The 21,764-nt window shown below is 37.0% G+C and overlaps 1 protein-coding gene across 2 annotated transcripts in view; it reads left to right on the top strand.

The window, feature by feature from the left end:
* Window positions 1–21,764, top strand: part of SUGCT (succinyl-CoA:glutarate-CoA transferase) — a 690,281-nt gene that overhangs the window by 39,178 nt on the left and 629,339 nt on the right. For both annotated transcript variants that reach the window (XM_060108016.1, XM_060108018.1), the window contains exon 7: window positions 19,103–19,194. In XM_060108016.1, the coding sequence (XP_059963999.1) occupies window positions 19,103–19,194 (92 nt within the window). The remainder of the gene's footprint in view (window positions 1–19,102; window positions 19,195–21,764) is intronic.

Here is a 21,764-nt window from a genome sequence, read left to right on the forward strand (position 1 = left end):
TTTTATTTCCATTTCTCAAGGAGGTGGGTCCAAAAGGATCTTGCTGTGATTTATGTCATAGAGTGTTCTGCCTATGTTTTCCTCTAAGAGTTTGATAAGTGTCTGGCCTTACATTTAGGTCTTTAATCCATTTTGAGCTTATTTTTGTGTATGGTGTTAGGGAATGATCTAATCTCATCCTTTTACATGTCCCTGTCCAGTTTTCCCAGCACCACTTATTGAAGAGACTGTCTTTTCTCCATTGTATATCCTTGCCTCCTTTGTCATAGATCAGTTGACCATAGGTGCGTGGGTTTATCTTTGGGCTTTCTATCCTGTTCCATTGATCTATATTTCTGTTTTTGTGCCAGTACCACATTGTCTTGATTACTGTAGCTTTGTAGTATAGTCTGAAGTCAGGGAGGCTGATTCTTCCAGCTCCATTTTATTCCCTCAAGACTGTTTTGGCTATTTGGGGTCTTTTGTGTCTCCATACAAATTAAAAAAAATTTTGTTCTAGTTCTGTAAAAAATGGCATTGTTAATTTGATAGGGATTACATTGAATCTGTAGATTGTTCTGGGTAGTATAGTCATTTTCACAATATTGATTCTTCCAATCCAAGAATGTGGTATATCTTTCCATCTGTTTGTATCATCTTTAATTTCTTTCAACAGTGTCTTATAGTTTTTTGCATTCAGGTCTTTTGTGTCCCTAAGTAGGTTTATTCCTAGGTATTTTATTCTTTTTGTTGCAATGGTAAATGGGAGTGTTTCCTTAATTTCTCTTTCAGATTTTTCACCTTTCGTGTATAGGAATGCAAGAGATTTCTGTGCATTAATTTTGTATCCTGCAACTTTACCAAATCCATTGATTAGCTCTAGTAGTTTTTTGGTGGCATCTTTAGGATTCTCTATGTATAGTATCATGTTATCTGCAAACAGTGACAGTTTTACTTTTCCAATTTGTATTCCTTTTATTTCTTTTTCTTCTCTGATTGCTGTGGCTAGGACTTCAAAACTATGTTGAATAATAGTGGTGAGAGTGGACATGCTTGTCTTGTTCCTGAACTTAGAGGAAATGCTTTCAGTTTTTCACCATTGAGAATGATGTTTGCTGTGGGTTTGTTGTATATGGCCTTTATTATGTTGAGGTAGATTCCCTCTGTGCCCATTTTCTGGAGAGTTTGTATCATAAATTGGTGTTGAATTTTGTCAAAGGTTTTTCTGCATCTATTGAGATGATCATATGGTTTTTCTCCTTCAATTTGTTAATATGATGTATCACATTGATTGATTTGTGTATATTGAAGAATCCTTGCATCCCTGGGATAAATCCCACTTGATCGTGGTGTATGATCCTTTTAATGTGTTGTTGGATTCTGTTTGCTAGTATTTTGTTGAGGATTTTTGCATCTATATTTATCAGTGATATTGGTCTGTAATTTTCTTTTTTCGTAGGATCTTTGTCTGGTTTCGGTATCAGGGTGGTGGTGACCTCATAGAATGAGTTTGGGAGTGTTCCTTCCTCTGCAATTTTTTGGAAGAGTTTGAGAAGGATGGGTGTTAGCTCTTCTCTAAATGTTTGATAGAATTCACCTATGAAGCCATCTGGTCCTGGACTTCTGTTTTTTGGAAGATTTTTAATCACAGTGTCAATTTTAGTGCTTGTGATTGGTCTGTTCATATTTTCTATTTCTTCCTGGTTCAGTCTTGGAAGGTTATACCTTTCTAAGAATTTGTCCATTTTTTCCAGGTTGTCCATTTTATTGGCATAGAGTTGCTTGTAGTAGTCTCTAAGGATTCTCTGTGTTTCTGCAGTGTCTGTTGTAACTTCTCCTTTTTCATTTCTAATTTTATTGATTTGAGTCCTCTCCCTCTTTTTCTTGATGAGTCTGGCTAATGGTTTATCAATTTTGTTTTTCTTCTCAAAGAACCAGCTTTTAGTTTTATTGATCTTTGCTATTGTTTTCTTTGTTTCTATTTCATTTATTTCTGCTCTGATCTTTATGATTTCTTTCCTTCTGCTAACTTTGGGTTTTGTTTGTTTTCTTTCTCTAGTTCCTTTAGGTGTAACGTTAGATTGTTTACTTGAGATTTTTCTTGCTTCTTGAGGTAGGCTTGAATAGCTATAAACTTCCCTCTTAGAACTGCTTTTACTGCATCCCCTAGGTTTTGAATCATCGTATTTTCATTGTCATTTGTCTCTAGGTATTTTTTGATTTCCTCTTTGATTTCTTCAGTGATCTCTTGGTTATTTAGTAATGTATTGTTTAGCCTCCATGTATTTGTGTTTTTTACGTTTTTTTCCCTGTAATTCATTTCTAATCTCATAATGTTGTGGTCAGAAAAGATGCTTGATATGATTTCAATTTTGTTAAATTTACTGAGGCTTGATTTGTGACACAAGATGTGATCTATCCTGGGGAATGTTCAGTGCGCACTTGGGAAGAAAATGTAATATGCTGCTTTTGGATGGAATGTCCTATGAATATCAATTAAATCTATCTGGTGTATTGTGTCATTTAAAGCTTCTGTTTCCTTATTTATTTTCATTTTGGATGATCTGTCCATTGGTGTAAGTGAGGTGTTAAAATCCTCCACTATTATTGTGTTTCTGTCGATTTCCTCTTTTATAGCTGTTAGCAGTTGCCTTATGTATTGAGGTGCTCCTATGTTGGGTGCATATATATTTATAATTGTTATATCTTCTTCTTGGATTGATCCCTTGATCATTATGTAGTGTTCTTCCTTGTCACTTGAAACATTCTTTATTTTAAAGTCTATTTTATCTGATATGAGTATTGCTACTCTAGCTTTCTTTTGATTTCCATTTGCATGGAATATCTTTTTCCATCCCCTCACTTTCAGTCTGTATATGTCCCTAGGTCTGAAGTGGGTCTCTTGTAGACAGCATATATGTGTGTCTTGTTTTTGTATCCATTCAGTAAGCCTGTGTCTTTTGGTTGGAGCATTTAATCCATTCACGTTTAAGGTAATTATCGATATGTATGTTCCTATGACCATTTTCTTAATTGTTCTGGGTTTGTTTTGGTAGGTTCTTTTCTTCTCTTGTGTTTTCCACTTAGAGAAGTTCCTTTAGCATTTGTTGTAGAGCTGGTTTGGTGGTGCTGAATTCTCTTAGCTTTTGCTTGTCTGTAAAGCTTTTGATTTCTCTGTCGAATCTGAATGAGATCCTTGCTGGATAGAGTAATCTTGGTTGTAGGTTTTTCCCTTTCATCACTTTAAGTATATCATGCCACTCCCTTGTGGCTTGTAGAGTTTCTGCTGAGAAATCAGCTGTTAACGTTATGGGAGTTCCCTTGTATGTTATTTGTCATTTTTCCCTTGCTGCTTTCAATAAGTTTACTTTGTCTTTAATTTTTGCCAATTTGATTACTATGTGTCTCAGTGTGTTTCTTCTTGGGTTCATTCTGTATGGGACTCTCTGTGCTTCCTGGACTTGGGTGGCTATTTCCTTTCTCATATTAGGGAAGTTTTCGATTATAATCTCTTCAGATATTTTCTCTGGTCCTTTCTCTCTCTCTTCTCTTTCTGGGACCCATATAATACGAATGTTGTTGCATTTAATGTTGTCCCAGAGGTCTCTTAGTCTGTCTTCCTTTCTTTTTATTCTTTTTTCTTTATTCTGTTCTGTTCCGCAGCAGTGAATTCCACCATTCTGTCTTCCAGGTCACTTATCCGTTCTTCTGCCTCAGTTATTCTGCTATTGATTCCTTTTAGTGTAGTTTTCATTTCAGTTATTGTATTGTTCATCTCTGTTTGTTTGTTCTTTAATTCTTCTAGGTCTTTGTTAAACATTTCTTGCATCTTCTCAATCTTTGCCTCCATTCTTTTTCCGAGGTCCTGGATCATCTTCACTATCATTATTCTGAATTATTTTTCTGGAAGGTTGCCTATCTCCACTTCATTTAGTTGTTTTTCTGGGGTTTTATCTTGTTCCTTCATCTGGTACATAGCCCTCTGCCTTTTCATCTTGTCTATCTTTCTGTGAATGTGGTTTTTGTTCCACAGGCTGCAGGATTGTAGTTCTTCTTGCTTCTGCTGTCTGCCCTTTGTTGGATGAGGCTATCTAAGAGGCTTGTGCAAGCTTCCTGATGGGAGGGACTGGTGGTGGGTAGAGCTGACTGTTTCTCTGGTGGGCAGAGCTCAGTAAAACTTTAATCTCCTTGTCTGCTAATGGGTGGGGCTGGGTTCCCTCCCTGTTGGTTGTTTGGCCTGAGGCAACCCAACACTGGAGCCTACCTGGGCTCTTTGGTGGGGCTAATGGCGGACTCTGGGAGGGCTCACACCAAGGAGTACTTCCTTCTGCTGCCAGTGTCCTTGTCCCCACGGTGAGCCACAGCCACCCCCTGCCTCTGCAGGAGACCCTCCAACACTAGTAGGTAGGTCTGGTTCTGTCTCCCCTGGCATCACTGCTCCTTTCCCTGGGTCCTGATGTGCACGCTACTTTGTGTGTGCCCTCCAAGAGTTGAGTCTCTCTTCCCCCAGTCCTGGCGAAGTCCTGCAGTCAAATCCCACTAGGCTTGAAAGTCTGATTCTCTAGGAATTCCTCCTACTGTTGCCAGACCCCCAGGTTGGGAAGCCTGATGTGGGGCTCAGAACCTTCACTCCAGTGGATGGACTTCTGTGGTATAACTGTTCTCCAGTCTGTGAGTCACCCACCCAGCAGTCATAGGATTTGATTTTAGTGTGATTGCACCCCTCCTACCGTCTCATTGTGGCTTCTCCTTTGTCTTTGGATGTGGGGTATCTTTTTTGGTGAGTTCCAGTGTCTTCCTGTCGATGATGGTCCAGCAGCTAGTTGTGATTTTGGTGTTCTCACGAGAGGGAGTGAGAGCACGTCCTTCTACTCCGCCATCTTGGTTCTCCATAGTCATTTTTAAATGAAAATTGTTTATCAAACATTTATAGTTTCAAAAGATATAGTTCTATAAAATGTATAACGTCAAGCCAAGAGAAGGAGCCTTCAGTGGAACCTCTGGGAGGATTTGGTTTTTGTTCCCCAGAGCTTGGTAGATAGTAGATGATATGTGATTCATGCCTGCGATATTTAGAGAGCCAGAGGATGTCTGGAGGGCTGTGATTTGGGAAGCCACTGCTGTCCTGCGGATCAGGGTAAGAAAGAGAAAAACATTGTGTGGTTAAGACCCTGTCCAAGAGATCAGGAGGAAGCTGGTGGTGCTGATGACACCTGGGACTGAGGAAGGACTCAAAAGTGATCAGCTGGAAAAAAGATAGATTCACCCTGGAGGTGAGAGATGCCCACTGATGGGGTGGGGGAGGTCTTTGAAGAACCCAGTAAAGTGCCCCATGTAACAAGTAGGCTTTAAACTCTTGTCAAGCCCAGAGAGCAACCAAACTAACTCATCATGATAGTACCAGTTAAGTAAGACCTTTCTTGCTGACCATACCTCTTCTTTTCCTCACACCCCTCCAGTTCTGGCCAACCATGCAGGCATTAGAACCTGAGCAAATGGGGAGCTACAGAGAGCTGTATTCTGTCACTATTGGGCACTCATGGTTTTTCCCAAGTGCTACTGATTTTCTTGAAAATACTATTTCCACATAGTTGATATTCAGTAGCTATTTATCCAATCAATATTAGTGGAACGCACTGTTGTAACTAACTTATTAGACATGAAATGACTATCCAGGTTCCTATTTGGGATTTGAGCACTGTGGTCAGTGCTCTTTTCCTTTCTCAAGTTTTGCTTTAAGGCCCTAGAGTTGATGAGCAGCTTTAATTAGCTTGCCCTGATCTCTTTATAACCTTAGTCTTGTGTCTTCTTAAGTGATGCTCTAAGTGCAGCCAGGAACATCGTGAGGGAGAAGAGTGTAATCTAGTGTTCTGAGGTTATCACACCTTTTCTTCAAATATCTTACATAGAGACCCATCGCAGATAAAGGTGGAACTGTTTCGATTCAGCCAGGGCAAAGAGAGGTGGGGGCGTTGTCCCCTGTAGATTGGTTGAAGTATTGGCTCCACCACTGAGAACTTAGGTGACTTTGGATAGGTTAGTTAACCTTCCCAAGTGCCGTGGTCTTACCTGCAAATTCTAGGGCTTCTTGTGAGGATTCAATGAGACAATGTATGTGATGTGGTTGGTGTGTAGGAAGTCTTCAGGAAATGTTAGCTATTCTGCCTTCGCTGCTGCTGCTTCCCCTCACCCTCTTCCTCTCCTTCCTCAAACATGGGGGCAAGTTGAATGGTTTTCAGGTTCCTGTGCTAACTAATTACTTGTATTGTCTATTATTCCACGGATGTGGATATACAAATAGTTTTGCTTTATCCTTTCTGCTTGTATCTGTGTATCTAGCCATGTATCTATCTACCTACCTACCTATCATCTGTATCATCTATCTAATCTACTTACATTTTTTATGTACCGTATAAGACACAGACATGTGATGCCTTTTCACCCCTTCATTTTTCAGTTTGTATTTTATAAAAAAATGGAATTCTGTTACGTAGCCGGAGTACAATTACCAAAATCAGTAAATGAATACTGAAACAATATTAGTATATACTTTAAAGACCTTATTGATAATTTGTCAGTTGTTTCAATTAAGTCCTTTATAGCAGAGGAAAACCCAAACTCTGCATTGTATTCGATTGTCATGTCACGTTAGCCTCCTTTAATCTGGGTTTTTCTTTGTGGTTCTTGGGTCTTTCTGTGTAGTTCATGGTTTGAGATTTTTTGAAGCGTGCAGGTCAGTTATTGAGTAGAATGCTCCTCAATTTGGATTTTTCTCATGTTTCCATATGAGTAGATTCAGGTTAAGTACTTTTGATAGTCATGCCACAGAAGTAATGCTGAGTTCTCCTCGGTGCATTGTATCGGGTAACACAAGCTGTCTGTTGCTAGCAATGTAACTGTGATGATTGGGTTAACATGGTGTCTGCTAGGTTTCTCCAGTTTAAAGTTATTGTTTTACCTGTTACAGTTAAAAGAATATAGTGTTGGCAGGGGGCTATACTTTAAGACTATGTAAATATTCTCTTACTTGCTCAAACTGTCTCCACTGTTTTTATCATACATTGATGATTTTTGCCTGAGTTTACTATTATTATGATGTTGTTAAATAGTGATTTTCTAATTCCACCATTTCTTTTTCATTTATGAACTGACTTTTTTACTACAAGGGAGAGCTCTCTCTTTCCTTTATTTATTTACTTATTTATATCAGTTTGGACTCTTTTATTCATATGTTATTCAATCAGTTACAATCCTTTACTATCATGATTTATTTTTGATGCTCAAATTGTCCAGATTTGGCCACTGGGAACACCTTCAAACTATCCCTTGTATATTTTTGATATGTCCTCATCATCCTTTGAGCACTTTCTTAATTTTTGGCACAAGATACTCCACATTTATTTAGGTCCTCCCCCACACCCCTTCCCCCAAGCCTGGAATTAACCATTTCTCCAAGGAGCCCTGGTTCCATTGAGGGGCGAATCGTATTTAAGAACCAAGATCTGAGCACTAGATGCGCTCATAACTGCAAACTTTTAAAACCCATTAGTTTATCCTACAAGTGATTATTTTACCCAGCATCATTACATGTTATACTGTTTTTCCTGGCTTCATGTTATTTATTTCTCTGTTTTTGGCTTTGGTGTAACTATGTGTATTTGCTTACTCAGGAAGCACTGCTTACTCAGAAGTCTGCATTTTTGGAAAGACTTTGTTCCCAACTTTGGGCAGTTCAAAGATTACTGGATTTTGTTTGATAACATTCTCACTTGGGTCACTTTTATTCTTTTTTTTCATTGTTCTCTATTAAATAAAGATGTAGACTATGCTTAATTGAATACTTTTCTCTTGGCAGTGGAACAAGGCTAAAGGTGATTCTTGTTAATTTGTTACTCAATTGAGTTATCCATTTATCTGGATTTGATTTGAGATGATGTTTAGTCTCTGTAAAGAGGTCAGTACTGAACATTTCTGTGTTCTTTGCCTAAAATGTCCCTTCATAGGCTGACGTAGTGCTGCTATTTGGAGTGTGGGAATCAGCTATAGGGAATTGGTTTTATGTGAGAGTCTGGCTGGGTTTTTATTTTCTTTTCTGCTCATATTTTATCTACTCATGTTTTATATTTATGTCATTTAAAATTTGATTTTTCTCCTGAAAATGAAAAATATATAAAATGGTAATTCTCTTTATTCTTTAATAATTTTATGGGGCATCTGTCAGAATGTGAGCTGCATTCATCTTGTACAAAATATTGTCTCTTGGAATGTAGATGTAGCTCCTAGTAGTGTCTTTCGAATAGATTCTATGAAAATATATTTGAATTCTTAATTTAAGGGCAGATTCTGTAATTTATTTTCATTATATCATTGTGATTTATAATAGTTTTTTCCCTTCCTATTTGAATAAGTTCTGAGATTTAGGATAATCTGTGTCTGTGTGTGTGTGTGTGTGTGTGTGTGTGTGTGTGTATGTGTACTTACATGATTGGGCATGTAGTTAAAGTCACTTTTAGCGGGATGCTTTGGCATGATCACCAAAGCTTTTGCAATTGTAGACTGTTTGGATGATGAGAGTTTTGAAGACTTTTTATTTCTTTTCCGTAAAAAACACACTGTATATTATAAGCAAGATAGTATCTTGACACCCAATTACCCCTTACTCTTTTTTTTTTTTTTTTTTTTTTTTTTGCGGTATGTGGGCCTCTCACTGTTGTGGCCTCTCCCACTGCGGAGCACAGGCTCTGGACGCGCAGGCCCAGCGGCCATGGCTCACGGGCCCAGCCGCTCCGCGGCATATGGAATCCTCCCAGACCGGGGCACGAACCCGTATCCCCTGCATTGGCAGGCGGACTCCCAACCACTGCGCCACCAGGGAGGCCCACCCCTTACTCTTGTCTGCCCTGTAAAAAAACATTTATTTTGATAGTTTATGTGAAGAATATCATAGGCATGCATGAAATAGTATAAAATACAAAAATATGCACCAGTCAGCTGATGAGTATTTATTAAGTTACCACTGTCTGCTTAGTGTTATACTAACTAGTTGGGAAAAATGAAACCTATGCATAAGAAGCAATTGTCAAAATATATTTTTAAATATTAGTATCATCAAATTGGATATCATAAAAAAGTGGTAATTCTGTATTACCAGCTATCATCAGTATAAGCATTTTTTCTTAGTATGCTGCTTTTTGCTGCATTGTAGTAATACTGCTTAATTTTCAAATTTATTTTCCTTTTCTGACTAGGAACATATACTTATTAGTATTTCAGATGTTTTAGGTGCTGTACGATTAATCAACCAATTTTGCTGCCTCTCTGTGATAGAGATTGGGGGATCTAATTTCATAGGTTATTGAGGTAGCAAACCATATAAGCACATTTTTGGTCTTTGAACAATGTGTAAACTATTAATACTCATGGAAATATTTTTCAAAAATGGTTACATTGTAATGAGTGTCAAAACGTCAATAATTAGTTACAGAATCACAGCAAGTAGCTTTGTGACCTTGGGTAAGGCACTTAATCTCTCAGAGCCTCATTTTTCTCAGTAGTAATTCAAATAGGATAATAACATTTACCTCATGTAATTCTTGTGAGACTTAAATCAGATGACACCTACAAAGCACCAGCACAGTTCCTGGAACATAGCAAATGCTCTGTACATGTTAACTATTATTATTATCATTATTATTACCGCCATCACCCTAAATTACCACCCTTGCTTTATGGAGTCCTTGGTTAAGTGTTAGTTTTGATTGGTTAGCATGTTTGCAGCGGGGTCTCTTGCCCTATTGAGGTTTACAGGAATCTCAATGAATCCTGCTGAGGTTAGTTTTGTAATCTTGCATGTAGAAAGGTACGTATCTTACAGTTAAAAATGCTGTATCTGTGACCTGAGGGAAAAAGAAAAAATAATCCACCAAAACAGGGTGTGACTGTGAGACTCTAAATCCTTATGCATGTGACAGAAGGACAAACCCTATTAAACGTGAGGTATGATTGTGGGGGATCTTTCAAATCAACAGGAAGGTTTTTCACAATGCCAATTGAAAAAGTTGAGTGAAAAGCCATAGGAATGTGAAACCTTGGCCCATTTACTAAATGTCTCATTTAATTGTCACAGTGGAGGAAAAAGGTATGATAAGGGAGATGTCTACAAAACAAAGCACGCAAATTAGAAAAACCGAAAACATTTATTGAGACTGGGTCTTGAATTTGTTTCTGAATTAATCCTATAAAGTAGAAAGTAGAAAGTGGCTAAGAGTCTTCAGACATCCTGTTCAGATGAAGGAGAACCAGATTGGGAAACTGAAAACTTCAGTGTTCTAGTTTTGCTATTGACTGGCTTTATGACTTTAGACAAGTCACTTAACCTCTGTGGGCCTCAGTTTTCTCATCGGTAAAGCAAGAATTTTTGCCCCAGGTCCGTTCAGCTTTAATATTCCTTGGGGTACTTTTAGACATACAAAATGAAATTTGCATGCCATTCTTAAATTTATTTGTTTTTTGGCATTTTATGGTGGAAAATTTTAAGGTTACATAGAAGTAGAATGAATAGTATAATGGCTCTTGAGGTGCACATTATCCAGCTTAATAATTATCAACTCATGGCCAATCTTATTTTGCCTACAACCCCACCTATTCTCCCTCCCCTGATTACTTAAAAGCAAATCTCAGACTTCATATCATTTCATTTCTAAATATTTCAGAATATGTTTAAAAGAAAAGGACTCTTTTTAAAACATAAACACCCAGTATCATCACATGTAAATTAAAAAAGCCCTATAATTCCTTAATATCATCAGATATGCAGTTGATGTTCAGATTTTCCCAATTCTCTCTCTTTCTTTTTATAGTTTGTTAATTTGAATTGGGATCCAAATGAAGTCTAATCATTGCGGTTGATTGATATGTCTCTTAAATCTCCTTTAATTTATAGTTGCTTCTCAATCTCTTTTTTTCTTAAAATTTGTTTAAAAAAACCCACTTTGTCCTGTTGGGTAGGTTGACTTTTGCTGATTACATTCCCATGTTGTTTAATTTTTGTCATTGTTATTATTTACAAATTGACATATCTATAGGTTTGCTCAGATTTTGGTTTGAGTTTTTTTTTGGTCAAGAATATGTCATAGAAGGTGGTGTGTAGTTCCCCTGGAGCACATGGGCTGGCTATTGCTCTTGTTTGTGATGTTAGCAGCCATTGATGGTGATTGCCTAGATCTGTTAATCCATTAGGAGTTACAAAATGATGACACCCTGATTCTGCCATTCCTTCTTCATATATTGATTGGAACACTTCCAGAAAAATAATGTTCCCTTCATCAACTGTCTGATTACCCTGAGTATAGATCATTAAGGAAAGGCAGGATAGATGCAAATTCTTTCTATTTACCAATTGTCATAATAATGAATTTATTCCCTAGTATCTTCCAAGGGTGACTAATGATTAAAAAAATATCATTAGGAACTCAGAGAATTTAACATATTTGTTGTTTCAGTCCACTGCAGCTGTTATCCTTACTGATACTCAAAATGGTCTCATCTTTGGCCAGTGGAGGCCTTTTTAAGTTGGCTTCTGCATACTCTTGACATGAGTAATAGTCTGATAGCTTCTTTGATTTCTGGTATAACAATATATTCCAGGTGCATTTTGTACATTTCCTGCCCTATCCTGTAATCAACCATTTCCCCAAGGAATCTTAATTTCTTTTAGTGGAAGATGGCATTTAGAGACCACCATCTGGATACTAGTGACCCTCACTGCTGCTGGGTTAGTCTTTGCTTCTAGGCCTTTTCAGTGGACAGATAAGAAAATAAATATTTTTAAAAAATAAAATGCATTGAGTTCATAATCTTTTAATTCAGAAACAAAATTCAGAAACAATCTATACACTAGAAAATAATCAGGGAAAGAAGTCCAGATATTTGTATACATTTGGAAGGATTACATTATTTACTGTAAAATATTTTATTGCTTCTGTTCTCCTTTCAGGTAAACAATCTATTTTTGGAGTTTCTATAGCTGCTGGAATGATACTAACTTTAAACATACTCCTGTTTTGGTTAAGGAGAAAAGGGAAACAAAAAGTTAGACATGATTAAGAAGAAAAATGAGTGAAACCAGGAGTGGGCAGGCCAGAGCATCTGGTATTCAGGGCAAGTATTAAAAGACAAGAAATCTTTTCCATTTAGTTTCCTTCCCTTGCATTTTTTACCTATGTCTGGAAGTTCAAGTTTTGGTTTATAGTCAGTGTTCGTAAAAGCCACAAGATGGCGAGATTGCTCCTTAAAATGAATGTGGGTGAGTAAGGGGGTGGGGTAGTGGAGAGAGAGAGGAGAGAGAGAGAAAGGTGTTCCTCTCTGATTTTCCATAACCTCCTTGGTTTTCCTTACCTTCCTTACTTGAATATAAAATAGAACTAACACGCTTAAATTTTTCCTCTGTAATTTGGATTTTGATCATGGTCTTTTTTGGAATTGTAAAACTAAAAATAAAATTAAAAAGAACTCTGTGGATCCTGTGCTTACCATTTTTTCAGCTCTTTGTTAAATTATTAAAAAATGATTCAGTCTTCACATTGCCACCAGAGTAATCTTTGCAAAATAACATTTTGGTAATGTCAGTTTCCTGTTGCAAATTTTTTAATTTATTGTTATAAATATTTGTTGATTGTGGTATTGGTTGTCAGTATTTAAGTAGTTAAGGCAAGTGTAAGGTGAAAGGTGGAATAATTTTTGACTCATATTACCAAAAATATATGTTATTATTATTAAGTTTCTTTTCTCAAATGAACATGTGCTAGTTTCCAAGTACAAAAACTTTCAATTTTAATGGGTTGTTAAACAACATAATTGCAATGCTTAGAATATTTATTCTCCTCATCATTTAAACATACCTCAAGGCAATTTTTGTTATTCTCAGTATTTTGTGGAAAGGGCAAGCTACTATGTTATTAGTATATTAATCAATGCACATTTATTAACTAAGTATATTTAGCTCTCAATGTAAAATGTACTTCGCTTATGCTGTGTTATCAAATTGAATCCTCATAATATATCTATGAGATAAATGTGAATACTGTGGACATTGAGGCTCAGGGGGATTAAATGAATTGTTGAAGATTTAGTAGTTAGCAGAGCTATAATTTCAATTCAGATTTTTTTCAATCCTAAAACTCATCCTCTTATTCACTATGCCATACTGCCTCCGTGAGAGTAACTATTTATATTTCTCTTTAATAGAAATACTTGGAAGCGGTAATTTAAAGTAATTAGGATATTTGTGCCTCCCCCTTGTTGTAAGCTGAACAAGAGAATTTGTATCACAAGGCAAGTATTATGGTGCCTTTTTATTTAGCAAACTGCTCATTTTTTTGAGCATGTTTTCCTGCAGGCCTTTGTTTAGAAGACTTCATTTAGAGTTGTGCTGATGGGTGAGGGGCCTCTCTTTGTCTCATTTGAAGCATTTGGGCTCCTGGCCAGAAGCCTGAGCTCCTGATATTCTCTACCTAGAGTGGACTGAAGCTAATTCATTCTCTTGACTTCCTGTTGAGATAGCAGGTGGTTCACTAGCACTTAGTGTTCCTGCCTTACGGCGGAGCTTCTCTCTGCTCCTGGAGGCCTGTTTTATGCTGGGGATACTGGTGGTTTAAAAGCCATTGTGTTCAAGACTGGAAGTCTGGTCTAGGATGCCCTTTACAGCTATAAACTAGCTGCTCTGGAATAGAAATTCTTTAAATATTTTGTAGAATTCACTAGTGAAGCCTCTGGTCTTAGACATTTGTTTGTTGGGTGGTTTTGGATTACTGACTTAATCTCCTTACCAGTAATTGATCTGTTCAGATTTTCTGTTTCTTCATGATTCAGTCTTGAAGTTTCTAGAAATCTATCCATTTCTCCTAGGTTGTCCAATTTGTTGGTGTATAATTGTTCATAGTAGTCTGTTTTGATTCTTTGTATTTCTATGGTGTCAGTTGTAACATCTCTTTCATTTCTGATTTTATTTACTTGAGTTCTTGCTCTCTTTTTTTGGTGAGTCTAACTAACGGTTTGCCAATTTTGTTTACCTTTTCAAAGAACCAGCTCTTAGTTTCATTGATCTTTTCTATTGTATTTTTAGTCTCTCTTTTATTTATTTCTTTTCTGTTCTTTGATACTTTCTTCCTTCTAGTAACTTTGGGCTTCATTTGTTCTTGTTTTTCTGGTTACTTGAGGTACAAAGTTAGGTTGTTTATTGGAGATCTTTTTTGTTTCTTGATGTAGGAGTTCATCATATGAACTTTGCCCTTAGAACTGCTTTTGCTGCATCCCATAATTTAGGTAGGTTGTATTTCCATTTTCATTTGACTCAAAGAATTTTTTAATTTATGTTTTGATTCCTTCTTTGATGCATTGGTTGTTCAATCTCTATATATTTGTGAATTTTCTACTTTTCTTCTTGTAATTGATTTCTAGTTTCGTACCATTGTGGTCAGAAAATATGCTTGACATGACTTCAGTCTTATTAAGTTTATTAAGACTTGTTTTGTGGCACATGATTTATTCTGAGACGGTTCCATGTGTGCTTGAGAAGAAATGTGTATTTTGCTGCTGATGGATGAATGTTCTGTAAATGTTTGTTAAATCCATCTGGTTTAACATGTAGTTTAAGTTCAATATTTCCTTATTATTTTCTGTTTAGATGATCTAGCCATTGTTGAAAGTGGGTTATTGAAGTACCCTACTGTTATTGTATTGCTGTCTATTTCTCCCTTCAGGTCTGTTAATATTTGCTTTATATATCTAGGTGCTTCTCTGCTGGGTGCATAAATATTTACAAATATTATATCTTCTTGTTAGACTGACCCTTTTATCATTATATCAATATAAAGACCTTCTTTGTCTCTTATTTTAGTCTTTGTCCTAAAGTGTACCTTATCTGATATAAGTATAGATACCTCTGCTTTCTTTTGGTTTCCATTTGCATGGAGTATCTTTTTCCATGCCTTCACTTTCAGTCTGTGTCCTTAAAGCTGAAGTGGATCTCTTGTAGGCAGCATATAGTTGGGTCTTGTTCATTTTATCCATTTAGCCACTTTGTATCTTTTGATTGGAAAATTTAGTCCATGTACATTTAAAGTAATTATTGATAGTTATGGATTTACTATTGCCATTTTGTTTTCTGGTTGTTTTGTCATTTCTTTGTTCCTTTCTTTCCCTCTTGTTTTTCTTCCTTTGTGATTTGATGATTTTCTGTAGTGGTATGCTGAGATTTCTTTCTCTTTCTCTTTTGTGTTTCTACTATAGGTTTTGCACTGTGTTACCATGAGGCTTACATAAAATATCTTATAGCTAAAATAGTCTGTTTTAAGCTGATAACAACCTAACTTCAAATGTATAAGAAGATTCTACATTTTTATACTCTTCTCCAACATTTGATGCCTTTGATGTCACAATTTAAATCTTTTTAATATTGTGTATTCATTAACAAATTATTGTAGTTATAGGTGGTGTTAATATTTTTAATTTTAATCTTTATACCAGAGTTATAAGTGATTTACCCACCACCATTACAATATTCGAGTATTCTGAATTTAACCATATATTTATCTGTACCAGTGAGTTTTATACTTTCATATGTTTTAATGTTACTAATTAGCATCCTTTTGTTTCAGCTTGAAGAAATCCCTTTAACATGTCTTGTAAGACCGGTCTAGTGGTGATAAATTCCTTCAGCTTTTGTTTGTCTGGAAACTCTTTATCTCTCTTTCAATTCTGAAGGACTATTTTGTTGGGTAGAGTATTCTTGTTTGGCAGTCTTTTTTATTTCCTTTCAGTACTTTGAATGTCTCATCCCACTGCCTTCTGACCTGCAAGGTTATTGTAGAATCCAGTGATAGTCTTATGAAGGTTCCCTTGTATGTAACAAGTTGCTTTTCTGTTGCTGCTTTTAAGGTTTTTGTCTTTGACAATTTAATTATAATGTCTGGGTGTGAATTTCTTTAGATTCATCACATTTGGTACTTCTTGGGCTGCCTAGATTTGGATGTCTGTTTTTTTCCCCCAGGTTAGGGAAGTTTTCAGCCATTATTTCTTTGAGTAAGGTCCCCCCTGTCTTCTAGGATCCTTATAATGTGTATATTGACCCATTTTTTAGTGCGCTATAAGTCTCTTAAGCTATCTTCACTCCTTTTTTAGTCTTTTTTCTTTTTGCTTCATTGAGTGGATGTATTCCACTGCTGTCTTCTAATTCACTGACTCTTTCTTCCACTTGATCTAGTCTGCTGTTGAACCTTTCTATTGAATTTTTCAGTTCAGTTATTTTATTCTTTATCTGTATACTTTCTGTTTGGTACTTTGTAATATCGTCAGTTTCTGTTGAAATTCTCACTTTGTTCATGCATTGCTTTCCTGACCTCTGTGAGCATCTTTCTGAGCATTATTTTCAACTCACTTTTCTCTGTTTCATTAAGGTTGGTTTATGGAGATTTATATTGTTCTCTTGTTTGGAACATATTCCCTTGTTTCTTCATTTTCCTTGAATGCTTGTGTCGGTTTTTGTGCATTAGCTAAATAGCACCTCTTTCAGTCTTGAGAGTATGGTCTTGTGTAGGAGATGAATCCTGTTAATCAACCCAGCCTGAATTCCTGGATGCCTCTCAAACCTTTGTGACTATCCAAGCCACTGTCCTTTTTCATGCCTTTTAGTAGTTGAGGGTATGAGAAGACCCATCTAAGTTCCAAAGGGGATGATTGTAGTCAGCACTTAGATACAGGCTGATTAGAAGCCAGACCCTCAGGCAACAGCTGGGAAAGTATGCCATCAGGCACTTTCTGGGGAGAAACTGGGAGGTAGGCTTTTTGTCTTCTCCCTTGCACTGAGCCCTGAGCCCATTACAAACTGCTTATTTGTTTGCTATAGTCCAGTGGGGCTTGTTAACTGTTGACAGTCAGAGCCAGGTGATCTGGGGGCCCATCTCCCAGGTGGTAGCTGCAAAAGGTGGGGCACGGGACATGTGTAGAAGGTCCTTCTAGAGAGATGATGGTGACCTGGTTTTATTGTTGGAGTGAGCTGGATGGAGAAAGTGGGGTAAGTGCCCACTGATTCTTTCAGGTTCCAGGTAGGATCAGTTAGATGTTGTCAATTAGTGTCTAGATCCTTAGGCAACAGCTTGTAAGTATGAAGTCAAACCCTTTCCAGGGAAAGATTGGGAGATGGATGTTTTTGCTGCTCCTTAAGTCCTGAGACCTGGGGGGATAGTTGTGGTTAGTGCTTATGATCCTATCAGTAACTTCTTTGTTTGCCATAGTCCTATAGGACTCATGAATGCTGGCTATCAGAGATAGGAGTTTTAGGGGACTGTTTCTCAGGTGGGAGCCTTAAAGGTTGGGACACTAGGTGTCCGTACTGCCTGTTCCTCAGGGAGAAGCTGGGAGTTTGGGGTTTCCTCCTAATTGTATGGTTCTATGCCTGGAGTGAGGTTTATGATAAGAGTGTCTCAGCCTTTCTTACCAGTTTCGATATGGGTATTGTCTCTGTTGCCCAATGTATAGGAGTCATTCATCTGGATTTCTCTAGTTTCTCAGTTCCCAGATTTCTCTTAGAAGTGCTTTGTGTGTAGCTGTACAATCACTGTGTCCATGGGAGGAGGAAATTGGCCTCCTATATCATCATTTTGGTCAAAAACAAAACAAAACAGAAAAAAAGCCTCTTTAGTTTCTTTATTAATTTGTTTTTTAAAGATAATTGTTTTTATATAACCAGTACTCATTCATTTATTCATTTGGTAACCGTTACTGAATTCTATTCTAGATGCTGGCCATACAGCGGTAAATTAAATAGAAAAAACTCTCTAGAGCATACCTTTGAGTAGGGAGGATGCAGAAAATAAATAAACTATATTATATATCGTGTGGTGATAAGAGGTGTGAAGTCAAATATAATGAGGTAAGGGGGCTTAAGAGTGAAAAGTGAGAGTGATCTTTCATAAAAGTTCTTCAGGGAAGACCTCTCTAGTAAGGAGACATTTCAGTGCAGAGTTGGAGGATGTGAGGGAGTGAGGTATGTACATATATGGAGTGAAATAGAGGGAGAATGTTCCAGGTTGCTGGAGATTTGGAGACAGAGTTATGTAGCTCCTCATATAACCTTTATTATCCAACAATAATCACCAGGACTGAGGAGAGCAGGATAAAATATTTTTATGTTCTTTTCTTTCCTTTTATTTTAAAAATATTTATTTATTTATTTGGCTGCGCTGGGTCTTTGATGCGGCATGCGGGATCTTTTAGTTGCAGCACATGGGCTCTTAGTTGCAGCATGTGGGATCTAGTTCCCTGACCAGGGATTGAACCTGGGCCCCCTGCATTGGGAATGTGGAGTCTTAACCACTGGACCACCAGGGAAGTCCCTTTATGTTCTTTTAATTTTTGCTGGTGGCAAAAAAAAGTGACACCTTCACCTTCTCTTTGTAATCCTAAAAAAACACTGGCAGGAGATGTATTAATTCTATTTATGTTCAAATTTTAAATTATCATTTATATTTTCTTTGCATACTTGAAAAAATATGTAAATAGAGCCTAGGGAGACATTGTTTTGTTTTACTTTGTATATTGTTTTGTATACAGCAGGAGTAGCAAATACCTATTGGAGTCTGGAAGGTCAGTTAGTGATTGAATCAGACTGAAGCATAAAGGATTAAGGAGGGGTGCAGAGTGCGGCAAATTGGAGAATTTATGCCCTGTGTAAAGGGAAGAACTATTACTCAACTCTAACTTATTGCCATGTGAGGATGTGAGCCTAGTTTTGAATGTATTTTCTGGTTTTCAAGAAAAGCCAGAAATTTGTATATTATGTGCTATCTCCTGATCCTTAAATGTTGGAAACTAAGTAAAAACATTTCAAAACACTCTTCAGGCCAGACAAAACATTTGTACAATGGGGATCTGGCCCACGAGTCACCAGTTTGCAACCTTCTGGGGTATAACACCATAATTAAATTTTACAGCCTCCTTCAAGGGATAGTATAGACCCAATAGTAACAAAATGCTGTAGGATTTCTAGATACAGATGGTTTTAACACACTATTGTACTGTTGCTCTCCCTGGGTGGTGCTGAATATATCTATTCTTGTTGTCTTAGGGTATGGTCAGACAGGTCCACTGTCTCAGCGAGCTGGGTACGACGCTGTTGCCTCTGCTATTTCTGGTCTGATGCACATCACAGGGCCTGAGGTAGGTATCCTTCTTTAGAATATTCATATTTTTTCCCCTATTTATTCCAAAGAGATTTTCATCTTTACTAACCCCATAGGCTTAAATATGAGTTAATTTTAGGAAAAAACCACGGAAAGTGAATGACGTTAAAAATGGAAATGTTTATTATGAATGTACTTGAGGCTTAATGTCATTATGGCTCCATGGAAAAGAACAACCTTTTTAGCAAGAAGCAGTAGATCAAGTGGTGAACACATTTTCCATATATATTATATCATTCAAGCTTAGTAAAGGCACCTTTGTGTGACTTAGGAATATTCCTCGTGTGAAGTAAAATGGCTGACTAGACTAGTCCGTGGATGCCCATTTCTACCAGAGTACTTTCATTTGATGTATATACATAGTGGAGGGTTTCTTTTTCCCTCTGGAGTATTATAAGTGGTTGTTTATTTTAAAATTGTTACTTAATGCTCGGACATAGTTGTGTCTGATTGTTAATGCATTAGATTCTGACAGTGAAAGAATTATTTGATTTTATAACCACATTCCTTCTCCATTGGTGATAGGAAGTTCCCCAAAAGTATATATAGACGACCAAAATGTGGATGGTTAGATCAAAGACTCTTAGAAAATGGACTCTTGGGGAAAACTAAACAGGCCGTTAAATAAAGTAAAAAAAAAGTGTGAAAGCTTAGTAAATAAAAATACTAAAAAAATCCACTTCCAAAACAAATTAGATTGATAGCCTTAAAAAACTTTTTCCAGTAGGTATTCCTTCCCTGAACCACTTTCTTCAGTTAATTCTTCAGGAAATATTGCTGCAGTGTTGGGATAAAATGAGGCAGAATGACCTCAAGTCTTTTATATCTTTTACAGATTTTACTTCTTTTTATTATTTTAAAGTAGGTGTTGGGATTTCAGTGACTTAAAATATATGGTCTTTTGTACTTTCTTTCTTTGTTTCATTTTCACAAGTCTTAGAAAGAATGTGTGTGGCTTTTCCTTACAATATTCAAGGACACCAATTTTCTTTCTATCCATTGAGAGAATGAAGCATGGATATACATCTCTTTGCTCTTTCCCATAGAGATACTTATATGGTCAAGACATTATTTTTGTGAGTGGTTTTATTTAATAGCATTGTACTCAATTGTGAATATGTGAAAAGATATGGGACTTTTAAATTTGTATATTCAAATATTAAAATGAATTAACTCAAAAACACCTGAGGTGGATGAGGTGAAAGCTTACTCCTTTAGTACACTGCGCTGTATTCTGACAGGGGTAACCACACAGCGTGTGCTCAACCATATTTATCAGTCAGTAACTCACCTCTTGTATTATCCTCAGGAGATTTTTGTCCTGGCTAACAAATAACAACAACACTAATTGCATGCTTACTATGTGCCAAGCATTATTTTAGGTACTGCACGTGTATTACATTAAATAAACTCGGCTTCCATATACTGTGTTTCTTTCACACGGACACATCTCTCACTTCTCAATTCATCCACCCAATGAATGGTTATTGTACATATACAGAGGGAATCCTCTGTATGCTGGCTACTATGGCAGTTACTGGGAATTAAACAGGCAACAGGTAGGCACGGTCCTTAAGTGGAGAAGACAAACACTAACAGAAAAGAAATATTAAACAAGTAAAAAGAGCTCTAAAGAAGATTACAGGATGCTACTGACGTATGTAACAGTGTGCCTCAGGCCATTTTAATACTTCCAGAGATTCTGCAAAATGTGGTTTGACAGCAAAGGATAAAAGCAGCCTGAAGAGAATCAGTCCATGCTGGGAGTCCTCCTTTAAGGAGTTGTTTCCCCCTGATTATCAGCAGCATATGACAGTTCACTAAGCCTCTCAGCAGAGGTTCCGCAGGAGGGCTCACCTCTGAGAGCCCTGGCTAATATTTTTAACCAGCCAATGCTGATGCACTGTTGCCAGTTATATCATGTTGCGTATGAAGTTTTATCTACCTGCCCAGCTGTGTATCTGTGCTATAGCGTAACTCCATGTTGTCAGATGACTGATTGGAACCCAGGCTTCCTCACCCTGTTCAGTGCAGCCTAATGTTGTCAGGATGGTTGGTCAGGAAAGGCTTCTCTGAGGGCCAGATATTTAAGGTGGGACGCAATTAAGCACTAACCTGGTGACTCTAGGGCAACACCATATATGACATCTAAATGCTGGAGAGTCTGGTGGGTTTGAGGAGCTAGTCTCATTGGATTATTGTGAGCTAGCAAAGAAGAGGAAGAGTGAGGTTGGAGATGCAGGGAACTTATTGTTTATGGACCTGCTATATTAGTTAAGAGTTTGAAGAGACGGAAAGGTACGTTATCATATATACATGTTTTTAGTGATGATCTAATATATTTCTGCCTGGAAATGAGTGATGTTCCCAAAGTATAGACTATTATTATGATGAGAAAACTCAAAATGCATGGTTTTTCTATAGTGGACTCATAATATTATTTTTATCCCAAAGGGACATCAGCTAAATGTGTAATATAGGATAAAATCTATGAAAGTAGTCTTTATGGTGAGATTTAAACAAACTAGTTACAGTTACCTCCAACTA

The sequence above is a fragment of the Mesoplodon densirostris genome, chromosome 9, assembly GCF_025265405.1.
Source record: "Mesoplodon densirostris isolate mMesDen1 chromosome 9, mMesDen1 primary haplotype, whole genome shotgun sequence".
Lineage (NCBI taxonomy): Eukaryota > Metazoa > Chordata > Mammalia > Artiodactyla > Ziphiidae > Mesoplodon > Mesoplodon densirostris.